This window comes from Dipodomys ordii, unplaced genomic scaffold (assembly GCF_000151885.1).
Source record: "Dipodomys ordii isolate 6190 unplaced genomic scaffold, Dord_2.0 Scaffold65, whole genome shotgun sequence".
Lineage (NCBI taxonomy): Eukaryota > Metazoa > Chordata > Mammalia > Rodentia > Heteromyidae > Dipodomys > Dipodomys ordii.
The window spans coordinates 4,061,290-4,086,038 of NW_012267281.1; the positions used below are offsets into that span (position 1 = coordinate 4,061,290).

Below are 24,749 nucleotides of genomic sequence, written 5' to 3' on the forward strand. Positions count from 1 at the left end.
GTCAATTCAATTACTGGAAAATGTAAGTATATTTTGAGCACTAAGCATATATGACACTTTTTCATCTGTAAATTTTATAACATCACTATGTATAAAGTAATTCTGATGAAACCTTAGCATTTAAACTGAGTTATACTATAGTCAAAACAGTTTTCCTAATTTTTTTATTTTTTATTAATATTTTTATTGTAAAGATACCAAACAGAGGGGTTATGGTTACATGAGTAAGATAATGAGTACATTTTCTATCATCTCCCTTCTTATACACATGCTCTTTGACTTATGTCGGGATTATGTCCCAAATACTACAGTAGGTTGAAAATATCTTAAACTGAAAATGCCCTTAAAATATCTACCCTGTAAAACACCATGGCTTAGCCTTGCTTGCCTTAAACATGCTCAGATCACTTACAGTAACTTATCCTCTAACATGAACTCTGTTTTATAATAAGATGTTGAATATCTCCTATAATTCAATGAGTTTTCCTAAATTTTGAATGAAGTAAAAATAAGTTTGAGTAACAAAAACAAAATTATTTTAAAATGGCATCATAATATTAATAAATGTCTTGTAAGATTAATAAATCAAATCATAAGATTAACAAATGTCTATTTCTTAAACATGCAACTTAAATGACATTAAATGACATTATTGAAAATAAAAAAGGGCATCCAAGTTTACCGATATTAAAACCATAAGAAGTTATTTTAAATAACTTTGTGCCAATTCATTTAGATAACATCGAAGAGTTGCTTGATAAACACAACAAAATTGACACAAGAAGAAAATTCTGAAGTGTTCTTTATCTGTTAAAGAAACCTGAATCTGTAATTATACAGTGTTGACATATACATATTCATTCCATGATACCCTATTAATATGTACAATTTTATGTTTTTTAAAGCTGTACTTACTGGCTGCATATCATATTAGACAAGGTACTTAGCTTGAAATGCCCTGATTTTTATCCTCACAAAGCAGAGCTCATTAGAATACCTGCATCATCAGCTTGTGTGAGTAGAACAGCCTACATAAAGGCACTGCTCACTCTATCTTCATTATTGTTATTATTATGGTCATCTTTTGCAGTAACCTCGTCTCCCTTTGCGACTTCTCTTCTCTGTACCCCTCTTGGGGCTCCCAAGGCAGCAACACCTGGACCTCCATCCTGTCTTCAGTTTTGGTAATGGGGGAGGTCTCAGCTGAAGAACAGAGGCAGGAGGAGGAAAATCAGGACATCTCTTCTCTGTGCCCTCTCCTTGGGTCCTGGGAGTGTCTCTTGAGATGACCCTTTTCTTGTACCATTTTTGCTCTCCTGGACCCTCTCCTTTCCACCTTTCCAGAGTAGTGGGAGTGATTCCCCCTGTGGCTGCGGTCTGGTGGACTGCTCACCTATTCACTTAAACCTGAGCATAGAGCTATTCAAAAAACTCTTCAGTAAAGTCTTATTGGTAAACTCTTCTGAATAGAGTTAGCTTTTCACTTAGATTTTTGTGAAAATAGAGTTAACACAAAAACAAACCAACCCCCTTCCCTCCCCCCTGCAACTTTGGTGTGAATATCTTATTGCACACTTTCAGACTGAGCCAAAACCCCAGGGGAAATAGGCCGGAATCGATTTTGAACTTCATATTGAATTAAGAGACTACTGGTTCTGATGTGTCTGCCTTCTTTAATCCCACGTATACACATGGCCACGTCTCTGAAGGTGGGGTTTCTCGGTCTTCTGCATACTTCTTAAGGGGTGCCTTAGCCAAAGTCTTCTCTGGAAGGGTCAATTAGAAAAGAAATCTAATTTTCTATATTGACCCATGAGCAAAGGTAAACCTTCTGGTTTGAGCTATTGAGAAAAATGCACTAACTCAGAAGGTCCAATTAAGAAAAGACAAGCCCTGAATTAAACTAAAAAAAAAACCTCAAAACAAAAAGACAAAAGAAACAACAACCCCAAATGTCCTTCCTAATCTACTTACTTATCTAGGTAGTTGGCAAGTGGAGAGCAAGTCACATTTGAGTTCTGACTAAGGCCCTGGGGTCAGTGGCTACTTTTGAAGTGTTCAGGAAGTAAACAACCATGTTTGCCTGAAAATAGTAGTCTTATACCCTATGTTGTAAGCAATAAAAATGGAATCATTATTGATAAATCTTGAAAGTTCAATTTTGTCTTTTCCCCTCCTCCAATTTGGTATGTTGGCTTCTGCTGCTATTAATATGCACACTATAAGTTAATAAAGTGGTATAGGTTTTACCACAAAAGCATCTGATCAAGCAATTTTAATATTACTGTTCTATGTGGTTCTGTTCTAAGTATCACAACCTCCTACTTTCCACTCCCTTAATGTATTTGAAAACCATACTTTAAAATATTAGCTTATCAGAGCAATATCAGATTCAGCTTACAAATGCACCTTTAAAACAGATATGTGTGTATAAAACAGATGCATTCCTAAAACTTGGGAATACCTGTACAAATTGTTGTATTTTAAAAGGTTGAGGCTGGGAAGGTAGCTCAGTGGTAGAATGCTTGCTTTGCATGAATGAGGCCATGGGTTTGATTCCTCAGCACCACATAAGCAGAAAAAGCCAGAAGTGGCACTGTGGCTCAAGTGGTAGAGTGCTAGCCTTGAGCTGAAGAGCTGAGGGACAGTTCCCAGGCCCAGAGTTCAGACTTCACAACCACCACCACCAACAACAACAAGAGGTAAAATATGCTCAAATGTATCCTAATTACAGAGCATTCCTCATAGGTTACACTGATTAAGGGAAAATGATTGATATTATGGTTAAAATATAATTTTGTGCCTTTTACCCCATTTTTATCTGAATTATAAATATGTTAAAATATAACCTAAAATATGAATCTGGATATGCCTGATGAATTACTTACATTTTATTTCCATGCTTTTTTTTAAAAATGAAAATTAGGTTAATGGTATGTAGTAGTTATGCTGAGCGATTATACATGTATGTTTATGCTCCTTTATTCATTTTATTTAGACAAAAAATAAACTAAAAGTATCTTATTGTCCAGGTGCCAACAATGCATTAAGTCAAATGAATGTTAAAAAGTAACATTTCAGATTTTTTCACACCTTCATAGACAGCAATTCAATTACGTGCACTTAGATCTACAATCTTGTTTATGTTTATGAGAAGGCAAGAAACAGGATTCTGTCTAAATTTATGTGGAAATTAAATATTTAAGACATCAATAATTAAATACCTATACATAAGAGGTTACCAAGATTCTACATTAAACAAGTTATATTTTCTTAATTTTTTTATTGTAAAGATACTGCACAGAGGGGCTACAGTAACATGAGTAATGAATATACTTCCTATCGAGCATTGTTACCCTTCCTTTTCCTCTACTATCTCTTCCCTCCTCACCTCTCCAAAGTAATATCCTTAATTTTTTGACCACTTGGAGCATGTGACTTGAAAAACTTGTATTATCTACCTTGGGAGTCTAAATGCTTTCTGTATTTTTTAAATAACCTTACTTTGGGATCATTCTCTGAGAATTTCAATTTTCACAATGATTTTGATAAATTGCTTTGTAAATGACATATTTTAACTTTATAAAGGAGAATTCATTTTATAGGTCAAATAATTGTGTGAGAGCTGAATTCTTTTTATAACCCTCTTTTATTTTTTGAGGAATTACATGTCACAGATTCATTTAGATTCTTTCAAAAAAGTAGCTTGTTAGAAGCCCAGGCTGGAGTGCTCAGTACACACTTAAAAGAAAGAACCAATTCTTGTTTGCATGTTCATGGTGTAGGCTAAAGCATGCATATTGGATTAAATTGGTATTTAGGTATCAAAGAAGCTATCAGAAACTCAAAAGCTTTTTCTTTTTCTTCTTTACTCAACAAGGTATCATGTGTTTCTAATGTCTTAGGACCCAGGCAGAAAAAAAACACTGGGGCTTCTTATCTATTTGGGGTCAGTCAAAAAGCCCTCTGATGTTTTCTGGTTTCTGTGTCTCACGCAGGAATAAAGGACTGTTGGGGAAGCTGGGAAGTGAATGTCAAGGAGACTACTCCACAACATCACAGCCAGAAGCACTAACAACGGAGGCTCTCAAGAACTGGTTGGTGAGTAGCTTGGACTTTTAGACATTTCAGTCTGTTGTAGAAAGTGGCTGTTCTTAAGGATATACCAGACAGGAAGGCCAGCAGCTGTGTTCAAGGATAATGGCTTTCTTTGGCTTCGGTCATCCAACTTTTACTGGAGGGCCTCTTGTAGAAGAGCTATATAGTAGGAGAGCTATATAGATACAGTTCTCTGGGAAATCTATTCTTAATTTATTCTGGGAGCCTGGAATGGGATGGATACTGGGATGACTACAAGAAGGTAGAGGAATTTTCTCTGTGGGCATATATTCAGTAATGCTGTTCTTATTCCATACTTAAAACAAATTTTGTGAACTAGCATCCAGAGCGAACATTGTCTATTTTGGAATAGATCAACCTCGCCACAGACTAAAAAATCTAGTAGAGACATTCCTTCCACAAATTTACAATGGCAGATTTACCATTATCCTATCCAGTTGCTAGAGAAATTAAGGAATTAAATTCTGTGCATAGAATATTGTAGCCTCACCTTAGAGTGGTTCATGTTATAGAGAAAAACAAAAGGGTTTTCATCATTACCAAGTTTGGGGTCAATAGAGGGCAAGGAAAGCATGGTCTAGAATAGTCTAATGCACTTTTTAATAGGAGACATGTATTAAAACGTTCTAGAGACACTGATACAATGGGCCATGTTGCATAGATCCTCATCATAATTTAAGGCTAGTTCTACTTGTAAATACCTGTTTCTGAGGATTCAATACGGCTCTTCTCAATTCTTGCTGGGCTGCACAGAATTTGGGTTTTTATTGATAGTGATGACTACATGAGCTGAGGCGCTGTTCATTTCCATGAGAAATAAAGCCTGTGGCACAAAACCAAGAGAAGCTCATATTTTGAGAACTCAAGAGTCTGTTTTCCTTTGAATATCTTGGTGAGTTCCTCATGGCTTTGTCGTATTTTCTTACATTATTTTTCATTGTTGGGGGCAGGGATCAAAGGTGATCATCCTTCTTGCCTTCACTTCTAAGTTCAGTTGCAATTAGGGAAATCAGTCATAACAGTTATATTGATGGAGATAAAACCATTAGTGAGTGGTACTACTGATCATGCTATCTGAGCAGAAAGGGATTTGAGCTGTGAAAAAGAATTGAAAATTTCAGAGATCACCCAAGAAAGAGTTTGGGTGGAACAAGCAGGAACATGTACCCCAAATCCAGCTTTCCCTTTCTAGTCCTGTTTTGGCTTGGTTTTCACCAGAAAACAAAGATTCCAGTGCAACAGCAAATAACAGCAAACAGGAAAGAGCCAGAAAACATGGTGATAAACCTACTATCCTGGTGGAGAATGTCTGAATTTCACGTGGAAATTCTAGGAAAGGGTATAAAACAAATGCCTCATCATTATCCCTCCCAAGAGGCAAGGGAGCAGGAAGATAAAGGGTGGAGAAATTCTTCTACGAGTGGAGTGTTAAGTCCTAGACATTCCTGTGATCATTTAAGCATAACCAATTTCCATGGGTTGGAGAAAAGAAAGCCCTGAGTCTCAGAGACAGAGATATCGGTGGCTACAGGTGGATCAGAGCACACTGAGATGGAGGAGGAGAGGGACGTGTGGCGTTCACTAATGGCTGCCACAAGAGACATCTAGAGACAAATCTCCAGACCTGCCTCCAGAAGGCAATTGTGGGTTCTGGGTCTGAGCCAATGCTTCATTTCTGGAGAGGAGTGAGCAGAGGGCTGTCCCTGAGACATTCTGCCTTCTTTGAGAAGTTAGTAGGAACAGAGAGAGGAACTGAAGGGAAATTTCTAGAATGTTCTCTCCAGGAGAGTGGAATGGGTTAAAGTAAGAACATGGGAGAGGAAGAATAGGGTGTAAAAGACGATGACTGGGATGGGAGATGTAGGATTTTTCCTTAGAAAGTGAGAATTATTATGAATGATTACAACAATAGGAGTAGTGGGTACACAAAACAAAAGGCTCCATCCTTTTGCAAGATGTTTGTAAATAGTGAGCTCCTTGAATTCATAATGGTCCACTTTTTCTATGTCTGCTCCATTTAGGACTCTTGCAATTGCTTTCCTTCTCCGTTCTTCTTCTAGTGATGTCGGTTTTATCATCATAGTCGTAAGTTCTTTTTTTGGGGGGGGGTCTGGTCGTGGGGCCTGAACTCTGGACCTGGGTACTGTCCCTCAGCTCTTCAGCTCAAGGCTAGCACTCTACCACTTGAGCCACAGTGCCACTTCCGGCTTTTTTCTTTTTTGTTTATGTGGTGCTAAGGAATCAAACCCAGGGCCTCATGCACACAAGGCAAGCGCTCTACCACTGAGCCACCTTCCCAGCCCCAGTCGTAAGTTCTTGACTGACATAGGTTGTAGTTCGGTGGACAGGAGTAGGGCAGAGAGGGAGGGAGGTGGGGAAAACCATACATTCCACAGTGGGCGTTTGTGCTGGTGGTGTGGATAAGCAAGGGTGGTTTGGATGAAGCAGTCAAAAGACAAAGAGATGATACAGCGAGGGGAGAGGAGAATGTAGACTATGAAGAAAGCCATAGGTTTTATGGCTTATACTTCTGTTCTTCATCCTTTCAAAGTAAATAAGCCTAATATACATAGTTATCAATATACTGCTAAGCCCATAGAAGATTAAACTTTCGTAAGAAATTCACCCAAAAATACTACAATGGCTCATAGAATATTGTCCTCCCTTCCTCCCCCCCCCCCCATATCTTTATGTTGAAACTGAATGCCTCATATGACAGCATTGAGAAGTAGGCCCTTTAGGGAGGGTATCTGTCACCCATGGGGTTAAGACCCTATGAAAGAGGCCTCATCTACCATTGACAACGTAGCTTCCATGAGGAAGCAAATCCTTAACAGATGGTGAATTTGCTGGTGCCTTCACCTAGGACTTCCCAGCCTCTAGACCTATAAGAAGTAAACTTCTGTTGTGTGTAAGTTGACCTAGTTTATTGTATTTTGTTATAGCACCATGAAAGGACCAAGACAGGCTCAAACAACATAAAAGTGTTTTCTCTACAATTTAACAATGCCAAAGCAGTTGCGCAATCACAAAGAGAGGAGTGACTCTGTCCAAAGTCCCAGTTTTGTTTCTTGTAGCTCACATCCTTGGTATGTGGTCCTACCCTCACTGTCAAAGTTGTGAAAAGCACTACTTTCCAGTTCACAGGGAGGGTTGAAGTGGAATGCAGACTACTTTCTGTGTGACGAGGCCGCACGTGTCTCCTGAGAATTGTTATCTGAGGATGCCTGTGTTCTTCAAAAACAGTGGTTGGAATTGTAAAATAGAAGAGCAACAACAGGGAACAAACAGAGAAAAGATAATGCTGAGGTAGTCTCATACATTTTTGTTGACTAATCCCCTGAATGTTTTTAACTGTTTTATGTTAAAATAAAATATGTGCAATTATGTGATGAAATTCTTCCCATTGCACTTACTTTATGTTGGCTTGCTGCAATTCACTGACAGTAAGTTTAATTTTTAGAGTACTGGGTTTATTTCTTGTGAAAATGTAGTCTTAAGATTAAAAAAATACCAGTGAACTACAGATATCATGGTTAATGCTTCCAGTTTTAACAAAGATTTCTTTAGTTTTACTTACCTCTGGTTAAAAAAAAACTAGTTTTCTACTACTAGTTTCTTTTTTGTCATCTAAAATCGATTTGAACATAGATTGGTTAAGCCACATTATAATTATCTTCCACGATGAACATTAAGTGTCTGTAGGGCAAGTCAACAAAGTAACTGTGCATCAGCCCTCTCATCTGAGATGAGGCTTCTCCAAAGCCTAAATGAATCCTAGGCCATCATCGGTGCCTGTCCTGTCACAGGAAGCCTTACCTTCACCATGTGGAAGTCTATACAGTTACCTTTAACTACTGGCCCAATGATTTACAGTAGGCCAATCAGAGCCTAACTGAAATTGTGAGTCCCTTGAACCCAAAGAAATCTGAATTGATGCTAGAGTTCTCTTCCAGAAAAAATAATACCTTGTCTGATATTTGCTTAATAATGTGCACAATAGCCCATGAAACATAAGTAAATAATGTATCAGCAAAAATATATACAGAATGTCAAAAAAATATGAGGAGCAACAGTGCCCGATTTAATAGGTTCTCAGTAAGTATTGGTTTCAAGTTAGTTCCTTATTCTTTAGGTCACAGGACAAAAGGTTTTCTAATAGGCAGCAAAGAAAAGCATAACTTTCTGGAAGTCATTCTTCTTTTTAACAGGGAGCAAATTTACTTTCATGTAAAGAGTGAAATTTGGAATTTTAAGAAGTGCTGGCTCAAGAAATAGTCTTTATATAGACTTAGGATATAAAAAGATCCAATGATTACAGAGTATCTCCCCAAATTTTACTCTACTTGTGAAATGCCCCCAGTGAACTCAAAGCTGTTACGGAACCTTAGAGCCTAGTGGGGAATATTTTTAATTCATCTCTTTCACTGGCATTTGCCCAGTGGTGTAATATATTAGGATATTCTGGAACCCTCTAGAGGACACCAGAATGTTATAGAAGTAGCATATGGTATCTGTCTCAGATTGTTATAAAAAATTATGTCCCAATTATTTGCCAGTGCTATTCTACTTTTCCCTTTTTTCTTTGAAAAAGAATCAACTCTAGTATTTTTTTCTAGACTACTTCTTCATAGTAAGTCTTTTGGTGTTAAATTTATATATTCCATCTATACTATATCTAAACTTCTTTAGACTGCAATTAATTTTGGTAATTCCTTTCATCTGTATGACATGATTTTTTTGACATGTCCAAGGAAGTCTGATGGCTTTTCAATTGCTTAACTTTGAATAGGTTTGCTTGTTTTAAATCCTATTATCATTTTAAAAATGACTGGGTTGGGGTCTTTGTTGTACATTTTAGCATCTGGAAATACTTCTGCATTATTAGAACACTCTGAGGGTAGGAAAGATTTATTATTTTTAATCACTGGCAACTAAGAAGTCTATCTTAAAAACTTAAGACTCTTTCATCAATCCTCATAAATCCCACATAAATCTACATCAACCCCTACTGTTTATGAGATTGTTTGCTAGATCATGCAGTAGAAGTAGTAATCACAAAAACATTGACTTGGAGTTTCGAAATGTATACTATGAGTTATATTAGGGTTAATACTACTTTAGGTGAATTTCCCACTAAAATAGACGTATGCTGGCAGGACTTTGCCTAAACAGAGTAAGCGCGGTCAAGATTGTGCCCCCCCCAATCCTTGTCTCTCACGAGTCTGATTAACGGCTAGTTTTTAAAAATTAATTTTAGTAACAAGGACATTGATGTCCATTATACTATTCTCTGTAGCCATTTGTATCTTGTAGTTTTTCCTCTAATAACATGACTCCTGTTACCAATCTTTTGGCTTTCTAAGGATAAAGCTGGTTATGGGGAGAGCCTGCAGTGCCCATTTTTGTTAACCTTGAAGGGTGGGTGACATAGGTAGAAAAGAAGTGGATGAGGATGAGTTTAAAAATTAGTTCAACTAATGGGGGCAGACACAAGCAAACGGGCTGGGTTGGCTTAATCAGGGTATTTGCTATATAAAAAGGCATTTCAAGATAAAGGGTTGCCTGTCTAGAAAGGATATACATTCCCTCGGGTACCTCTGAAGCCTCTGTATAAAAACATGTGTCTCTAGATTCCTCCTCTCCATGCTGCAATACATGCATGTAGCTATGTCTATGTCTGTACCTAGATCCATATTTATATCTACATCTATGTCAATCTAGATCTAGAATCTCAGCACCTGAAGTAAGACCCAAACTGTAAGAGTAAAGGGAACTTGAGTTTTTCTTGCTGTTCAAGTGCTGTCCACATAGCTTCACGAATACAAAGTGAGGACTGATTTTGGCTATGCCAAGTGGTATTCTGCGCCTGTTTCCCTCCCTCCCTCCCTCCCTCCCTCCCTCCCTCCTTCTTTCCTTCCTTCCTTCCTTCCTTCCTTCCTTCCTTCCCTCCCCAATTCCTATGTATCCTCTCAACTTGGCTCATTATACTTGTTAATTTTCCGTTTTCTAAATCCAGTTTAACAGAAGGCTGTAAGAGTGGCTCTTCGAGGCAGCAGCAGGCTGGCGAGGAGGAGGGAGAGGGTCCCCAAGGTGGTGGGGCTGGGGCTAGGCTGGCTGGGGTGGGCAGCTCTGAGGAGGGACCGGCCAGAGACTGCAGTGACTGCCCTCCCCGGGCTGGTTGAAGCACCTCACTGGTGACGGGTCTGAAAGCACGTGGCTACGTCATGGAAAGCCAGTCTTTTCAACGCAAACTTCCACTCCTCCTCCTCCTCCAGCTAATGCCTGTAACTCCCCATCCGAGGCTGGGCGAGGAATCCGGAGGGGAGATTTTTTTCCTCATGCTCACGCTGCTGCTGGTGGTGGCTGCAACCTGGAAGAGAGAGAGGAAGGAGGAAGGAGATCTGGAGCTCTGGCTACCTACTACGAGACTGACCAGGGCAGGGGGTTCCTGGTAGGATTTCATCTATTCTTCGTGCTGATCCAGAACTGCAGGTGCAAGCCGATGCCACTTAGCTCTGGCGATTGATTATTATTATTACCATTATCATTATCCTTATTCTTTTAAATCTCGACACCAGGAGAAAGAAGGGAGTCTCTTGTCTCCGGCAGTGAGACTCAATCTCCAAGGTGGTATTGGTGTTCGTGAGTGTGTTCGGTGCTGCCTTTGCTTTGCTTTTCCCTTTTTTTCCCCTTTTTTTTCCTCTTTTTTTCTTTCCTTTCCTCCCCCCCCAACCCCCTTTCTCTTCTTCCCTTTTATTTTCCTTCTCTCCTAGGGGCTACACAATGGCAGTCTCCTCTCAGTGAGATGAATCCTGCTTTGCTTTCTGCAGATCCACCCATCCTCGCCTCGACCGAATGAAAGGCTATGGTTTTCTCCTGGAGGATTTTTTGGGCATTCCTCTTCTCCCCGATTAGTTGTGATCTCAGTTGGGATTTCTTTGGCTTCATGCTGAGAAAAGGATTTTTTTTCAACCTTTTGCTAAGAATCCGGTGGTGATCAAGGAAAAGGGGGGAAATAAATCATTCACCCTGGCCGAGAAAACACAAGCACTGAGAAGTCTCCAAGAAATAGACCACGTGAGGGGGAAAAACTGGGAGAAGACCCGGAATACCATCGTTTTTCCTATGGTAAAACCGGTGCCCCTCTTCAGGAAAACTGATTTCCAATTATTATTATGCAACCACAGGGATCTCTTCTTTCTCAGGGTGTCTAAGCTGCTGGATTGCTTTTCGCCCAAATCAATGTGGTTTCTTTGGAACATTTTCAGCAAAGGAACGCATATGCTGCAGTGTCTTTGTGGCAAGAGTCTTAAGAAAAACAAGAACCCAACTGGTAAGCAAAACACGCTCGTGTGCTCGGCTTTTTCCTCCATCCCTCCGGGTGCCGTGGCCGGGGCTCGCCCTGCGGTTCTGCTATGCAGGCGGGCGGGCAGCCGGACAGCCGGGCAGGAGGGCGGGCAGGCGGGCGGCCGGGGGAGCGGAGCGGCCACCAGGACCGTGTTGCATATCGAGGTGTTGCATGAATAATCAAGTCACAGCTTGGGGAGCTGCGTCTACAACCCAACCCCCCTCCCCACCACCCCCAAACCTCCCCCCCCTGCCCCCAGCAAGCAGCTCGTGGCGGTGACACCAGTCCAGCCTAAGTGGCAGGAGGAAACTTTTAATTTTTTGTGCCCCCCTCGGAATGCCTTCGATGCAGGTGGTGGGTGGAATGGGTGTGGAAAGGAGGACGGCTAGAAGGTTGCGCCTAGAGGAACTGGAAGGTTTCCTTTACTTGGAGGGGGGGGAGGACATAGCTCGACTTTCTGGGGAGCTTGCACGGATTCGACACCCCGATCCTCCTCCTCCACCTCCTCCTCCGCCGCCGCCGCCGTCAGTTCGGCCCCCGCCTCCTCCCCCACCCCGCGCCCTGAACTCCTTCCCCTCCTCCTCCTCCTCCTCCTCCTCCTCCTCCCCCTCCCCACGCGTCCGCTGGGAAGCGCGCAGCGCCCGGGGCTCCTGCCTGGGAGGGAAACCCGATATTTAGAGCCTCGAACCCCACCCCACCCCATTCCCCTTTTCCAGAGCGCTCGCTGCCCCCCCCCGCCGGGGGCTGTGGTCTGGATGGGTTCCGCCTGCCTCCCGTCCTGCGCCCCGGTGCAATCGGGGTTCCAGGAGGGAAACTTGCGGTGCATTACATAAGGAATGCAAATGCAGGTGACCGGGGAGCCGAGTCCCCCGGGCTCACTTCCCCAAGCCTCCTGGAGGAGTTTGGGGGGGGGCGGCCGTGGTGGGGGGGCGGTGAGGAGCGGGGAGGGGGGCAGGCCGGAGGGCTGCGTGGTGGAGGAGGCAGGGACGCGCTGCGCTGTCCGCAGTTGTACCGAGTTCACAGCCGCGGGGCCGACCCGGGGCAGGAGGTCCTGCAGTGGCAGATGGACAGACGGACGGACGGGTCGGGCGGGCACTGCGGTGCCGTAGATCACGGCCTTGCTCGGGCCTCCTGACACTCCCAACTCGGGGGTGGGGTGGGGTGGGGTGGGGGGCTGCTGGCATCCGGACCCCCCCCAGGGCTGGCAGCAAGTGTCTGGGACTTCCAGGACCCCAACCTTGTGGTGTGCCCCAAAGGGGGCTGCACGCAGGAGGAGCGAGGAGGAGGGGACGAGGCACGGGTGGGCGGGGATGGAGGCCGCAGGCGCGGAGGCCGCGGCGGTGGAGGCCACGTTGGAACCGCGGAAGGAAAGTGAGCAGAGAGATGGTCCGAGGACAGACGCCGGTGTGGTTAGACGGTGTGGGGCTGGGAGCAGAGACCAGCGTGAATAGACGGCCCGAGGGGCAGATGCTGGAGTAGGTGGACGTCCAGGGGGCAGACGGAGGTCGTGGATGGGCGTCCAGGGGGCGGGTACTTGTGTAGACTGGCGTCGAGGGGACAGACATTCGCATGCTTGGGCTGATGAGGGCGAGGGCGTGGCCTCGGATGTCCACTGAGGTAGTAGGCTTCTGCTGCCATGTGGTGCTGCAGTGGACACTGCTCCTCTGTCCTGGAGCCCTGGCCCTGCGTTCTAGCTCCCCATCCACCCGGTCCAGCCATCCTCCCCTGGCTCCTCGGTCCTGGAGCCCTGGCCCTGCGTTCTAGCTCCCCATCCGCCCCATCCAGCCATCCTCCCCTGTCCCCTGGCCTTTTACCCTTCTCCAGCTCAACTCCTCAATGTTAAACACAAGGAGGTGTTTCTGGTTTGGTCCTGAGGGGCATCCGAAGCCCTCACCCCCCCCCCCCCCCCCCCCGCTATGCTTGCTGATGTCTGGTGCCTACAACCCCCCTCCCCCAGGGTTCTCCCTACCCCACCCTGCGTGGGACAGGCCCAGGGCTTCTGGGGGAGAGAGGGACTAGGACACATAGCAAACACAGTGCCAAGCGCTCTCTTGTCAAATGCCTGTGGAACAATACTGGAAAAGCAGTTTGAGAAATTATTTAAGTGTTCGATGTTTGTCTAGGGACCTTGAAGTGAAGTCAGTCCGTAGTACTGGAGAGAGGGGAATGTCACGAATGAACAATACGTTTCTTGGTAGGCCTTTATTGTTTCTAGTATTATTATTTGGTAAAGGATTTTGCGGGAAACCCTCATTTTCTTTTCCCCACATACATGCCACCCACTTTCATCCCTCTGGAATAGCTATCTTCCCCCGTCCCAAAGGTGTTAAACAAATGATCCTTTGCTTTCAGAGCCATGTGTTTTGCAGTTTCTGAATGCTAAGGAACCTGGGTATGAGGTGAGGGGTAATCTCCACAGATGTGTTTCTGAAAGCATCATAGACGCCTGTAATGTAGAGTTATGCAGAGATCGCCAGGAGGAGAGTTGCAAGCTGAGAGTTGGAACACTTAGTAATTCTTCTTTTTAAAAATAGGACATGTATGCCTCATACTTTTTATTTTGGTTTCTAAAAGTTTTGATGTTCTAAGTTTGAAGCAAACCTAGCCATTCCCTACCAGTCTTGTACTTGGTGATTTTCATTCCTTCTGCTAGTAACTGGAAGCCTACAATCTTTTGCAGATTTTTGATCCCAAGATAGCGGTACAACTAAGCAGTTAATTGGGTAATTAAAATAAAACAAAGGCCAAAATCCTCTTAACTGTTAAAGCCAAAAGAGGAACAGATTGACTACTACCTATTATGTTATCTTAAATCTAAAAAGAGGACAATTAACTGCTTTCAAACTAAAATGCTCAGCTGAATGCTACCAAGGACCAGGAATTGGGTGTAAAGCACCTGTTATTATTTCAGAGAGAAATACTTATCTTCTTTCCAGAGTCTGCAAATTATGAAATAATTTACTGATCACTCCCAGTTATTTAAATTGTCAGCAATTTCCGGTAGTGTGGTCAGAGGTTCCTGGGAAGAATTGCAACATGGGTTGATATGCAAATGAGTAGATCATGAATGTATGAATTTGGGGTAAAGTTATTTCATTCAGCTTTTAATTAGATATGTGGTACTTATAGTATTTTGTAGTTGTTTTATGTAAAACTTAACAAACAGCATACATGTGTTTATGTTATATGTACTTAAAAATAAACTGTAATCATTTTGAATACTAGATATATGCTAAATTTGCTATTTTTGTAAAACACAATCTCACAGTACAATGATTATCAGAGAACAGGCTTGCATATTCTCTCTCTCTCTCTCCTCCCTTTCCCTCTCCCTCTCTCCCTCTCTCTCTTCCTCTCTCTCTCTCCTCTTAAATGTCCTACTTTCCCTTACTTTTCTAGCAGAGCAATAGCTGTGCATTTAGAATAAATGTTACTGGCTGCAACTTTCCTTGTATGAGTCATGCAAGGTAACTATATTTTGAACAGTCATTAAACAGGGAATACTAAGCCCAGGTACTTATTGTGCCTGGAGGAAGCCTGGTATGTTTCTTTGAATCAGTATGAGAGTTTAGATTGACCAGTGTATATAACAGACCAGTTTAGGAAATAATCTAGGTCACTGCTTTTGAAGCAAAGAGTGATAAGAAAACTGGCAACACCACAACACAAAACAAAATCCCCAATAAAGATAAATACTAAGGTCAAGGAATTGCTATCTTTTCTGACAGATAAGATAAAACAAGCCAAGAACTCTCAAATGTGTTCACCCAGTAAGCCACAAACAGTACTTCTAAACCTCCCGACTATACTAGGACTCTAAGATGCACAGATTTAAAGATAAATCTCAACCCAAAGAGACTTTTATTGAGTTTCTGTGTCAAGAAAGGTATATGATGTGTATGTCCTAGGCCTAATTCTGCGTAGCACTCTGAGAATAGCTACAAGCTGTGGCTCTGACAATCTCCATTTCTGAACTCAGTCTCTTCTGCCATGTAACTTTGTGCAGGGTGGGGTGGGTCCCCTAGGCACATTCTGGCCTTGGGTGCTTTTCTGATTTGGTTTTGCCTTTCCTTAAGCTGTTTCAGTATATCAAACCAGGCTTGCCACTGTTTTTAATTTAAATCTACTTCTTTTCCTTTCTCTTCCTTTCCCTTTCCTTCCCTTCCCCTCCCTCCCTTCTTTCTCTCTTTCTTTCCTTCCTTCCTTTCTTGCTTTCTTTCTTGTTGGTGTTGTTATTTTTAAGCTACTTGCTTTATGTCTAGGACAGACAGAGTGTTTTGAAGTTAGGAAATAGGGAGCAAGGGAAGAAAACAAAGAGTCAGCACTTTTTATTCCTTCTTTGGAGCCTGCCGTTTCATCCTGGCTTTCTATAGAACTGGGTGAACCACAATTAGGCCACAATGTCTGCATTTCTAAACCCTATAGTAAATGAAGGCACTGAATTCAGGCAGCAAGGCTGGAACACCAAACAGGTGTAAGGTTCTTCCTCTAACACACTTGGCTTTGGAGTGGGATCCCATGTAAGGTGAGATGGCCTTGGACTCCATCCAGAAAGCTTCAGTTACTAAGGTAGCAAAGTAAGTTCTGCTTTGTCAACCGAAAGATGGCATTTGTACTGACTTGTTCGTTTCTTGAAGTCTATATTCAAGTTAACAACTGTAAAATTCAATGCATAATAATCTAAATATAGTTTTAACAATGAAGGTGACTTAAGCTGTACTTATATCAGCTTGTTCTCATCTTCCTCCATGGGGGAATTTGTTCAAATAATGCATTACTCCGTGAAGGGACTAACGCTAATTCTGTGTCTTACTTCTGTTCTGTTCTGTAAACTTCTTTATGTTCAAACCCAGCCTTCCATGTTTTAGCAACACAAACATTGGAGAGTTTTGTGAAGTGTTTTTATACATAACTAGAACAACTAATGTTTTCACTTCTTTGTACATTTTGGCATCATACTTCAGTCACATTGACCAGTTTTCTATAAATACCATGTTAATTCCTCAAAATGGAAGCATCCCCTCCCCCATAGTTTCTTATGCCTTATGGGCAAGGGTTGGGGCACTTCAACAGTGTAGCAGGAATTCCTCTGTTGTTTTCAACAATTCATTGCATTATTCTATGTTTATCCTTAAGTAGTTGTACAAAGGAGTTTCAATGGGACATGTCAGTTTGTGAGTACAAAGTAACTTGATCAATGTCACTCCTTTCATCTTTCTCCCCGCATCTCTCTGAGTCTCCCTATAGTAAATGTGGAGGAAGATGACGGGCCAGAAGAATCTCTACTTACACATCCACCAGAACAGTGTGGTGTTCTTTAAAGTTGGATATGGAAGTGCAAGGAATTTTCTGAGGGAGATGGCACCAATTATTCTTAACAATACTTTGTTGAAAGTTTGTTCAGAACGTAAAAGAATGGATAATGAAAGGAAGGGAAATCAGAAGGAGGAACTCTAAGGACTTTTTAAGCATGAAGGCCATAGGAGGAACAGTGGTTTCAGTTTGCACAGACAGCAGGGACATTTCCTGAAGTTTTGGTGGGTCTAACCAACTACCATCATCCAAGAAAGTTTCCTAACAATGCTGGGTGCGGAAGCGCTTACCATGTTCTCTGATAATACCTCTGCCGTGGATGCACGGCAAGTTTCCAATGTCTCAGTAAAATGGGTGAGAAAGAGGTGTTTTCACAAAAGCCAAGTGTATGTAAGCGGTAGGTTCAAAGTTCATTTAATGTGTACCCCTTTCAAACAGAGATTTGTTTTCTAAATGATAAAAATCAAAGACAGAAAACAGCCACCAGTGGCCACTGTGTGTAGCCTTGTGTGTGTATGTGTGCACATGCGTGCTGGTCCTGGAGCCTGAACTGGGGGGGGGGGTCTGGGTGGTCACTGTCCCTGAGCCTTTTTTGCTCAAGGCTTGCTAAACTAGCACCACATGAGCCGCAGCTCCGCTTCCAGCTTTCTGGGTAGATGATTGGAGGTATGTCTCATGGACTTTCCTGCCCAGGCTGGCTTCGAACTGCCATCCTCAGATCTCATCCTCCCCGGTACCTAGGATTCCAGACTTCTCTGAGAACTCGAGGCCTGCAGTCTGTCCCTCGCGGATGCGATGCGTGTCTCAACGCTGCACGCGGGGGTGGGGGTGTCAGATGCTTTCACATCACACGTGTTGGGGTGCCCCGGGGGTCACGGCGGCGGCCAGGCCTGCCTCCGTTCCTGGCGCGGCTTTCCCGCACAAGTTGAGAGGTTTACTCCCCTGTCCTGGGGACTTCTGGAGGCCGGCTGCGGGATCCTGCCCTGCGGGGCGCGGGGTGCAGGGTGCGCCGCCAGCGGCTGCCCTGGATGCCGCGTGCTCCGCTGGGACCCCCCCAGCGTCTGTCCCCGGCTGCGCCCCGCCCCCGGGGGGAGCGGGCCGGGCGGGCGGCGTGGCGGGAAAACCGCGGGTCGTGACACCTCGTCATCATGGCCATGCGCCCGCCGAGCGTGGGGCCCCCGAAGCAGCGACGGGGACTAGACGGTGTGTGTGTGTGTGTGTGTGTGTGTGTGTGTACGAGGTCCCCGGCGGCGGACCGCGAACCTCCCTCCGAGCCTCGGGGCGCCGCCGCTACGCAATGCGGCGGAAGCGTCCCGCTAGAGCCACCGTAGCGCGGGAAGTTTCCGTTGCTGCGGAGATGACCTCTGACCCTGGAGCGTCTTAGGCCGCCCGGCCGGCCGGCGGGCGGGCGGGCACCGCGTTACCATGGAAACCGTGGTGGTAGTGGGGCGGGGGGAGTCGAAACGCCGCGCGCGCGGGGTGGGGGGGAGAGACGCTCGGAGCTCCCACTGAGGCGGGGCCGGGAGCCCCGGAGCCCCGCATCACCCCGGCGTGTGTGGGGCGCGCTGGCGGGTCAGTCCGCACTCCGGGGCACCCGCGGGCTGAGGGCCGCGCAGGAAGTTTGTTTGGCCCACAGGTGGGCGCGGGCCCCGCGGCCGCCCCGGCCCCGCGCCGCCCCGGCCTGCCGGGCCCCGGAGCGCGCTCCGCCCAGGAGGAAGCTCCCTGGGGTCTGGGGAGTTTGCGTGCACGCCGAGGAGCCCGGGGTCCGGCCTCAGTTTCTCCACCTGCTATTCAGAGACGCTGGCGGGCTCCTGGGGCTGTGTGGGCCCCGGCACCCGCGGGTGACCAGCGGGGCGTTGGACGCGGCTGGCCCCCACTGGGGTCCCTCCTGGTCTCCATTGCCGGGGGGCGAGCAGGTCTGCCCGGCTTGCCTTCTCCCTTCTTGGGCTCTTGGGAAAGATCACTTGAGCTTTCAATCATTTTTAATAGCTCGTTTACAAGCCGTCGATGGAACGTTCTTTTCAGGGCCTATACCAACTCTAGAAACTTAGGACATCGTTCCTTTAGGAAGACCTTCTACTTTGCCAACTTTCCCATAACTACAATCTTTTCTTTTTTTGGGGGTCTGTTGTGGGGCCTGAACTCTGGGCCTGGTTGCTGTCCCTCAGCTCTTCAGATCAAGGCTAGCGCTCTACCACTTGAGCCACAGCACCACTTGCGGCTTTTTCTGCTTTTGTGGTGCTGAGGAATCAAACCCAGGGCCTCATGCATGCAAGGCAAGCGCTCTACCACTGAGCCACCTTCCCCATAACTACAATCTTTTAAACACTTCTTACACACTTAAAAATACCACTGGAGTTGGACTTACCGGTGGCTCAAAGCTGTAATCCTGGTTACTCAGGAGGTTAAGATCTGAGGGTTGCGGGTTCAAAGCCAGCCTGGGCAAGAAAGTCCTTGAGATTCTTATGGCCAATTAACCACCAAACAGCTCCAAGGGGAACTGTCACTCACATGGTAACGCAGGACAAAAACATTCAGGGACAGTACCTGGGCCCTGAGTTCAAGCCCCAGAGCCAGCATAAATCAAAGTGCCGCTGGGTGCCTAGTATTGACTCTGCAGTAGGTGGGAATAGAAGAGTTTTTCCCTAAAGGAACCAGCAGGAGAGACAAAGGAAAGGGATCTGTTGTGATGGTGTGAGTTGTGCTGTGAGCTGTAGGTGGATGAAGGTGCTCTAGGTCCAAACCAGAGGCTGTAGGTGGCTTTCTGGAACAAATAAAAGTCGTGAAGACTAAGCGGTACCAGGGAATGAATCCGGTTAACCTGTTGAGGAAGTGACACAAATATACCCTAAGCTTTGGGGGGCAAGAGAAGAGTGTGGTTCAAGAATGCTAAGTGAGGTACAAGTGAGGAATTTGTGATGGGCGTTAGTAGGAAGTGGCATGTGGTGGTTAGAAGGGAGGCAGTAACATTTGTGTGTTCTCTGATCCAATTTACCCTTTTAGCAACCATCATGGCTCAATGTAGAAATTAAGTTGGAGTCAGGCAACTGTGAAACTAGAAAAGCCACAGAGGAAGAACTAAAGCAATAAGGCAGATGAAGGCTCAAATCAGGTGCCCAGGAGGAAATGCAGTCCATCTTCAGGGACAGTTTGAATTTGGAAAGGAAGTTGAAAGCAAAGTCTAGAATGTTCTGCCTGCGACCTTTTGTTTGGACAACTCTTGTTGCTACAATCCTCTGGCTCTTTGTCAATCATACACCCTTCTCTTTGAAACATGGAATAAAACTCCAGATTGAGAAACTCCAGATTGCGAAGTTGAGGAAACTTGTTATTGAAACAAGCCAGAAATTTTGACATATTCTTGTTCAAAAGTTAAATAATTCTAGGAGAGGTGCTCTAGCATGAGGAGTTTATATTTCCTGACTTCAAATATGAACATCATTAGGGATGGGGAAAAATGCTTTACAATAAAGATGAGTCCAACTGTTCTTTTTATGATCATATTCAATTCTTTTTATGATAATATGTAATTCTTTGCCAGTAGTTGATATTCATGAACACAATACTTGATTCAGTTTGAGTAGTCAAATAGTACAATTAAAAGTTTTCAGACTGTACAGGTCTGGCAAGAAAAGAGAAGGAAGTGTGAATTTGCTTAATTTACATATCTAAGTATATGCACCTGTGTTTTAGATAGCACTGAATGTAACTGTAATTAAAATGCCTCCCCCTGTCTTTTTTTTTTTTTTCTTTTGCACAATCACAGTGGATCAGCTCAGTGTGTGCAAGCCTCTTCTGTGGTGCTGATGCTCCCTCCTAGATAGAGGGGTGCTAGGGAGGGATTATCATATCTATTCTTTCCACTGACTGTGTGCAGCACTCACGCTATTATTGTATATTAACAAACCAAGGAATGTGAAAATAAGAAGAAGGCCAAGGACTAACATAAATGACACTTAATTGTGAGCTTTATTTTTTAAAAACAAGTGTCAATTGTGAGCTTTATTTATTTTTGGAATCAATGTCAAACTCACCTTTAGTGTGTCACTGATGTATTTAGCAGGTAATGTCATTCTTTTTTTAAATTATATTTTTATTGTCAAGGAGATAGACAGAGAGGTTACAGGTACATAAGTAAGGTAGTGAGTATGTTCCATGTCTAACTTGTTACCCCCTTCCTCCTCCGCCCTTCCCCCCCCCCCAGTCTCTTAAGCAAAGAAAGGGCCCTGTGTGCTAGGCGACCAGAGTCCCTTTGCTAATCAAACACTCAAGGCTCACCATCATCCTGCCCTAATGTTTTATTGTTGGGCAGATTGAAAGCAGTAACCCGATATACTCAAGTTTCCAGACTTGTTTCTTAGACTTTAATAGGTTTCATCAATTTACTACTGTTTCTTTTCTATTACAAATATTTTTCCACTCACAGGACAATGAAGTGAAGTTTCCTGTTTCTCAGACATATAGTAATACAGGGAAAGCTTTGAAAATTTAACTGATATAGAAACATAAAAAGTATACATTTATAGGTTTCCATAAGCTATCTTAATACATGTACGCAGTGGGTAATATTTATAGGAAATACTTTTACTGAAATGAATATCAGCTGTTAGGAATATTTTAATGAAGCAGTGAATCGATGTAGGGTATCTTGATCTGTTTTCTGTTGCTATGACAATATTGTGGGCCAGGTGATTCATAACAAGTAGAAGTTTATCTAGCTCAAGGTTCTGGAGGCTGATGTTGGTTAGGTGAGAACCTGTTTCTGCATCACCACATGGCAGAGGACATTATCTCATGGGACAGAGCAAGCTAGTAAGCAAGGCACTCCCTTGATAGCTCTTTAGCCTACTCAAGAAGGTAGAACCTCCCTGACCTGGTCCAAGCCCTATCTTACAAAGCTGACCATAAGATTTCCACTTAGATTTCTGAAGGGACAGACCACATTCAAACCTAAGTGCTGAGGAATGGTTTTGTATCATTATTGCCCATGATTTTTAGACTTCTACTTATATTTTATTTTAAAATATTGGGAAAAGTATTAAGTATACAGCACGAAGGTAACCGAGTCCATCTCTGGCGTGTATGCCGTTGCACGGGGACAGTAACCAGTGTATATATGCCTCAGGATGACCTGCTGTGGAGGGCCAGGGAATATGGTTGATACCCTCTGACTTTAGTCTTTCCTATGCCAAACGTGCTTTTCCATTCCCTAGAATTATCTCTGTGTCATTCTCTCTGTATTTGTGTCATCCTACCCTGCATTTCCTCCTATCATAATTTTCTATTTTCCTTTCTTTAAATGTCTTTTGGGAGTTTTGTCATAAATTTCCTCTTCAGGCAATTTCAGGATTACTACACCATTGCATTTTCAACTGTTCCATGCATTACATTGGGGAAACAGGCAAATAATACAGTGGTCAGAAAATAACTGGATACATTTGTCTGAACTATAAACACCAAGGGGCATCATTTGACTTAACTTTAAATTTTTCCCCTCTGTATTTCAAATTAACATGTAAAGGGACCAAATGAATCTGTTAGTCTGTTAAATTATATAATTAAATTATTTGAGGGTTATTATAAACACACATCATCTAATTTCCCCATGAATGGGTGGAAATTAAACTTACTAGATTTTAAAGGCATATTGTTGCTCTTTTGCTTCAACACATTATTCTGAATTATTTTAAGTTCTTTTATCATTACTCTATATAGGTAATACAGTTACTGTTTAGAGAATTCTTTCTATGTACTAGGTACTCTATTTGTATTAGCTCATTTAGTTCTTAAAACCACAGGTAGGAAGTTCTGTTATGCTTCTGTAATAATTATGAAGCCTAGGACTGAAGACATGCCTCATAGTAGTTAGAGTGTTAGGCTAAAAAAAGGAATGAAAAATAATTAAGGAAGTGTCTGAAGAGCCTCCAGTTATTACTAGTAAGATCTGGGTATATACCTATGTAATAGTAATCCAGAATAGATACTCTTAAATCCTTACATTGTGCTGCCTCTTTAAAAACAGTGTCCTGTAGCATATATGTGAATGTAATCAATAGATTTGTGTTTTTGTAAATCATTCTGACCTGAAATTAAGAGGGACTTCAACAAGTTCAATGTTTAGAAATCTAGAATTTTTAATCTTTTAAAAAAAATTAGGATAGCATTTATATACATGTAGCTTGCTGTGTTTGACAATTGTGGACATTATTGTAACAACCCAATCAAGGTACAGGACAGTCTCATCACCCCCAGAGAATTTTCTCCATTTCAATTTTGTTCCTACCCTAAGAGGCATTTAAATTTTAGAACCTCACATCACTCCATTACAGAGCTCTCATACTTTCAAGTTTGTTGATTTCAATCAACATATTGGTTTTGTTGATGCAAAATACAGCTCTTGCTCCAAGAAGATTAAAAGAGAATTTATCCTGGCCCAAATATGAGTGACCAAGGCTCAGAATCAGGGAATCTTGCTCCCCCAGAAGGTGACCTGAACATTTATAATCACAGAACAAAAGAAAATCTTAAGTCACTGAATTTCTCAAATACATTGCTGGGGGCTTCCATAGACAGGAATCATTTCTGTAGTTTTCAGATGTTATAACATTCTAAGCATTCGGGTTGGTGATGTCTAAAGTTCCTCTAAGTTTGTCAGTGTAACCCAAAACTTTAACCTAGTGGTCATGAGGTTGTTAGTCTCACATACCAATGTTGGAAGTAAATGGCTACTATAGAGGTGAGAGGTAGTCTAAGGTACCTTGGGCTCTTGATCTTCAGCAATCTATCTCTCCATAGTTGTAATGTTTTAGTCTGCCCATCAGTCTGCAGGGTCTTCCATAGGGATGTGGCTTCTTCAAAGAACCTTAGTTCACACTGTGCCATGTATAGAATTTGATGTTTTAGCCTTTGTTTAATTTGGTAAACTGGAACCTCCTGACTGAACAGACTGACTTTTAACATCCAGAAGTTGCCATATACTACCCAGAGTTGGATTTTCTGGAGTTTGCTAGCCTGCCACAGTTAACATAGGAACTGAAAGATGAGAGACTTCTGGGTCAGGGAAAAACAATTTAGTACTCAGGTCATAGCTGGCAGCAGGAACTTCCTAGTTTCCCCAGCTCACCTGGTCCCCCAAATCCCTCAGGGACAATGCTCAGTGGACCAGTAGATGTTCATGCTCAGTGGATTTGTGTTGCTGCAGAGGAAGTGAATTGAGGAAATCGCCAATCTTTTAAGGGGACTTCTAGCAAATCCACCTAATCTTTGCAGGGAGGAAGGCATTATGTTTATTATCCCCTTCAGAAAACAAATGTGTCCTCTAACCCAGAGGGAGACAATACCTTAGATCCCCAGCTTGTTTGCTATGCAAATATTCTTGCAAACATGGTCTGCTGCATTCAGTCTGACTGCAGAAATGCCATGGATACATTGTCATTTAAATCTATTTCTTGCCAGACAACTCTTTCTTGCTGTTTCTCAGACTGTCATAGTATTCTCATGGTTCCAAAAGTCTTCAGAAAAAATAACTGGAGATTTTTATGTCTTAAAAATAATCCTAAGGTTTTAAGATGATGGGCAATATATAATTCTATATGATAACTCAATGCATATTGGTTTACTAAATAAATATACACTACTATGTAATAAACATATCAACATTTAAATAATATGTGTGATAGTTAATTCTTGGGAGAGTATAAAACCCTCTATAATGATTTGATCTTTGACCCATAAGTCCTTCAGCTAAATGTATAGAAAACACTAGGTAGGAGGCAGTTTTGCTAGAAGATCCATGGAGGATACAGGGGAAAGAAGAAATCTTTTAGAGAAGTATGAGCAGATGAGATTCTTCATGTTTTAATTGGCCAGAGAGATAAGCATATCTTTGACAAGGGAAATAGGTAATATATGTGATAGAGCAAAAAGGTAGGTGTTTGGAGATTTGTGAGAAAGCAAATGGAATCAT

General features: G+C 43.1%; 1 protein-coding gene across 1 annotated transcript in view; it reads left to right on the forward strand.

Annotated features, from left to right (window-relative positions):
- The first annotated feature begins 10,951 nt into the window (after positions 1 to 10,951).
- Positions 10,952 to 24,749, forward strand: part of Fgf14 (fibroblast growth factor 14) — a 525,394-nt gene continuing 511,596 nt past the window's right edge. Inside the window, exon 1 of the mRNA XM_013022983.1 lies at positions 10,952 to 11,455. Within this exon, the coding sequence (XP_012878437.1) occupies positions 11,248 to 11,455 (208 nt within the window). The 5' untranslated portion in view covers positions 10,952 to 11,247. The remainder of the gene's footprint in view (positions 11,456 to 24,749) is intronic.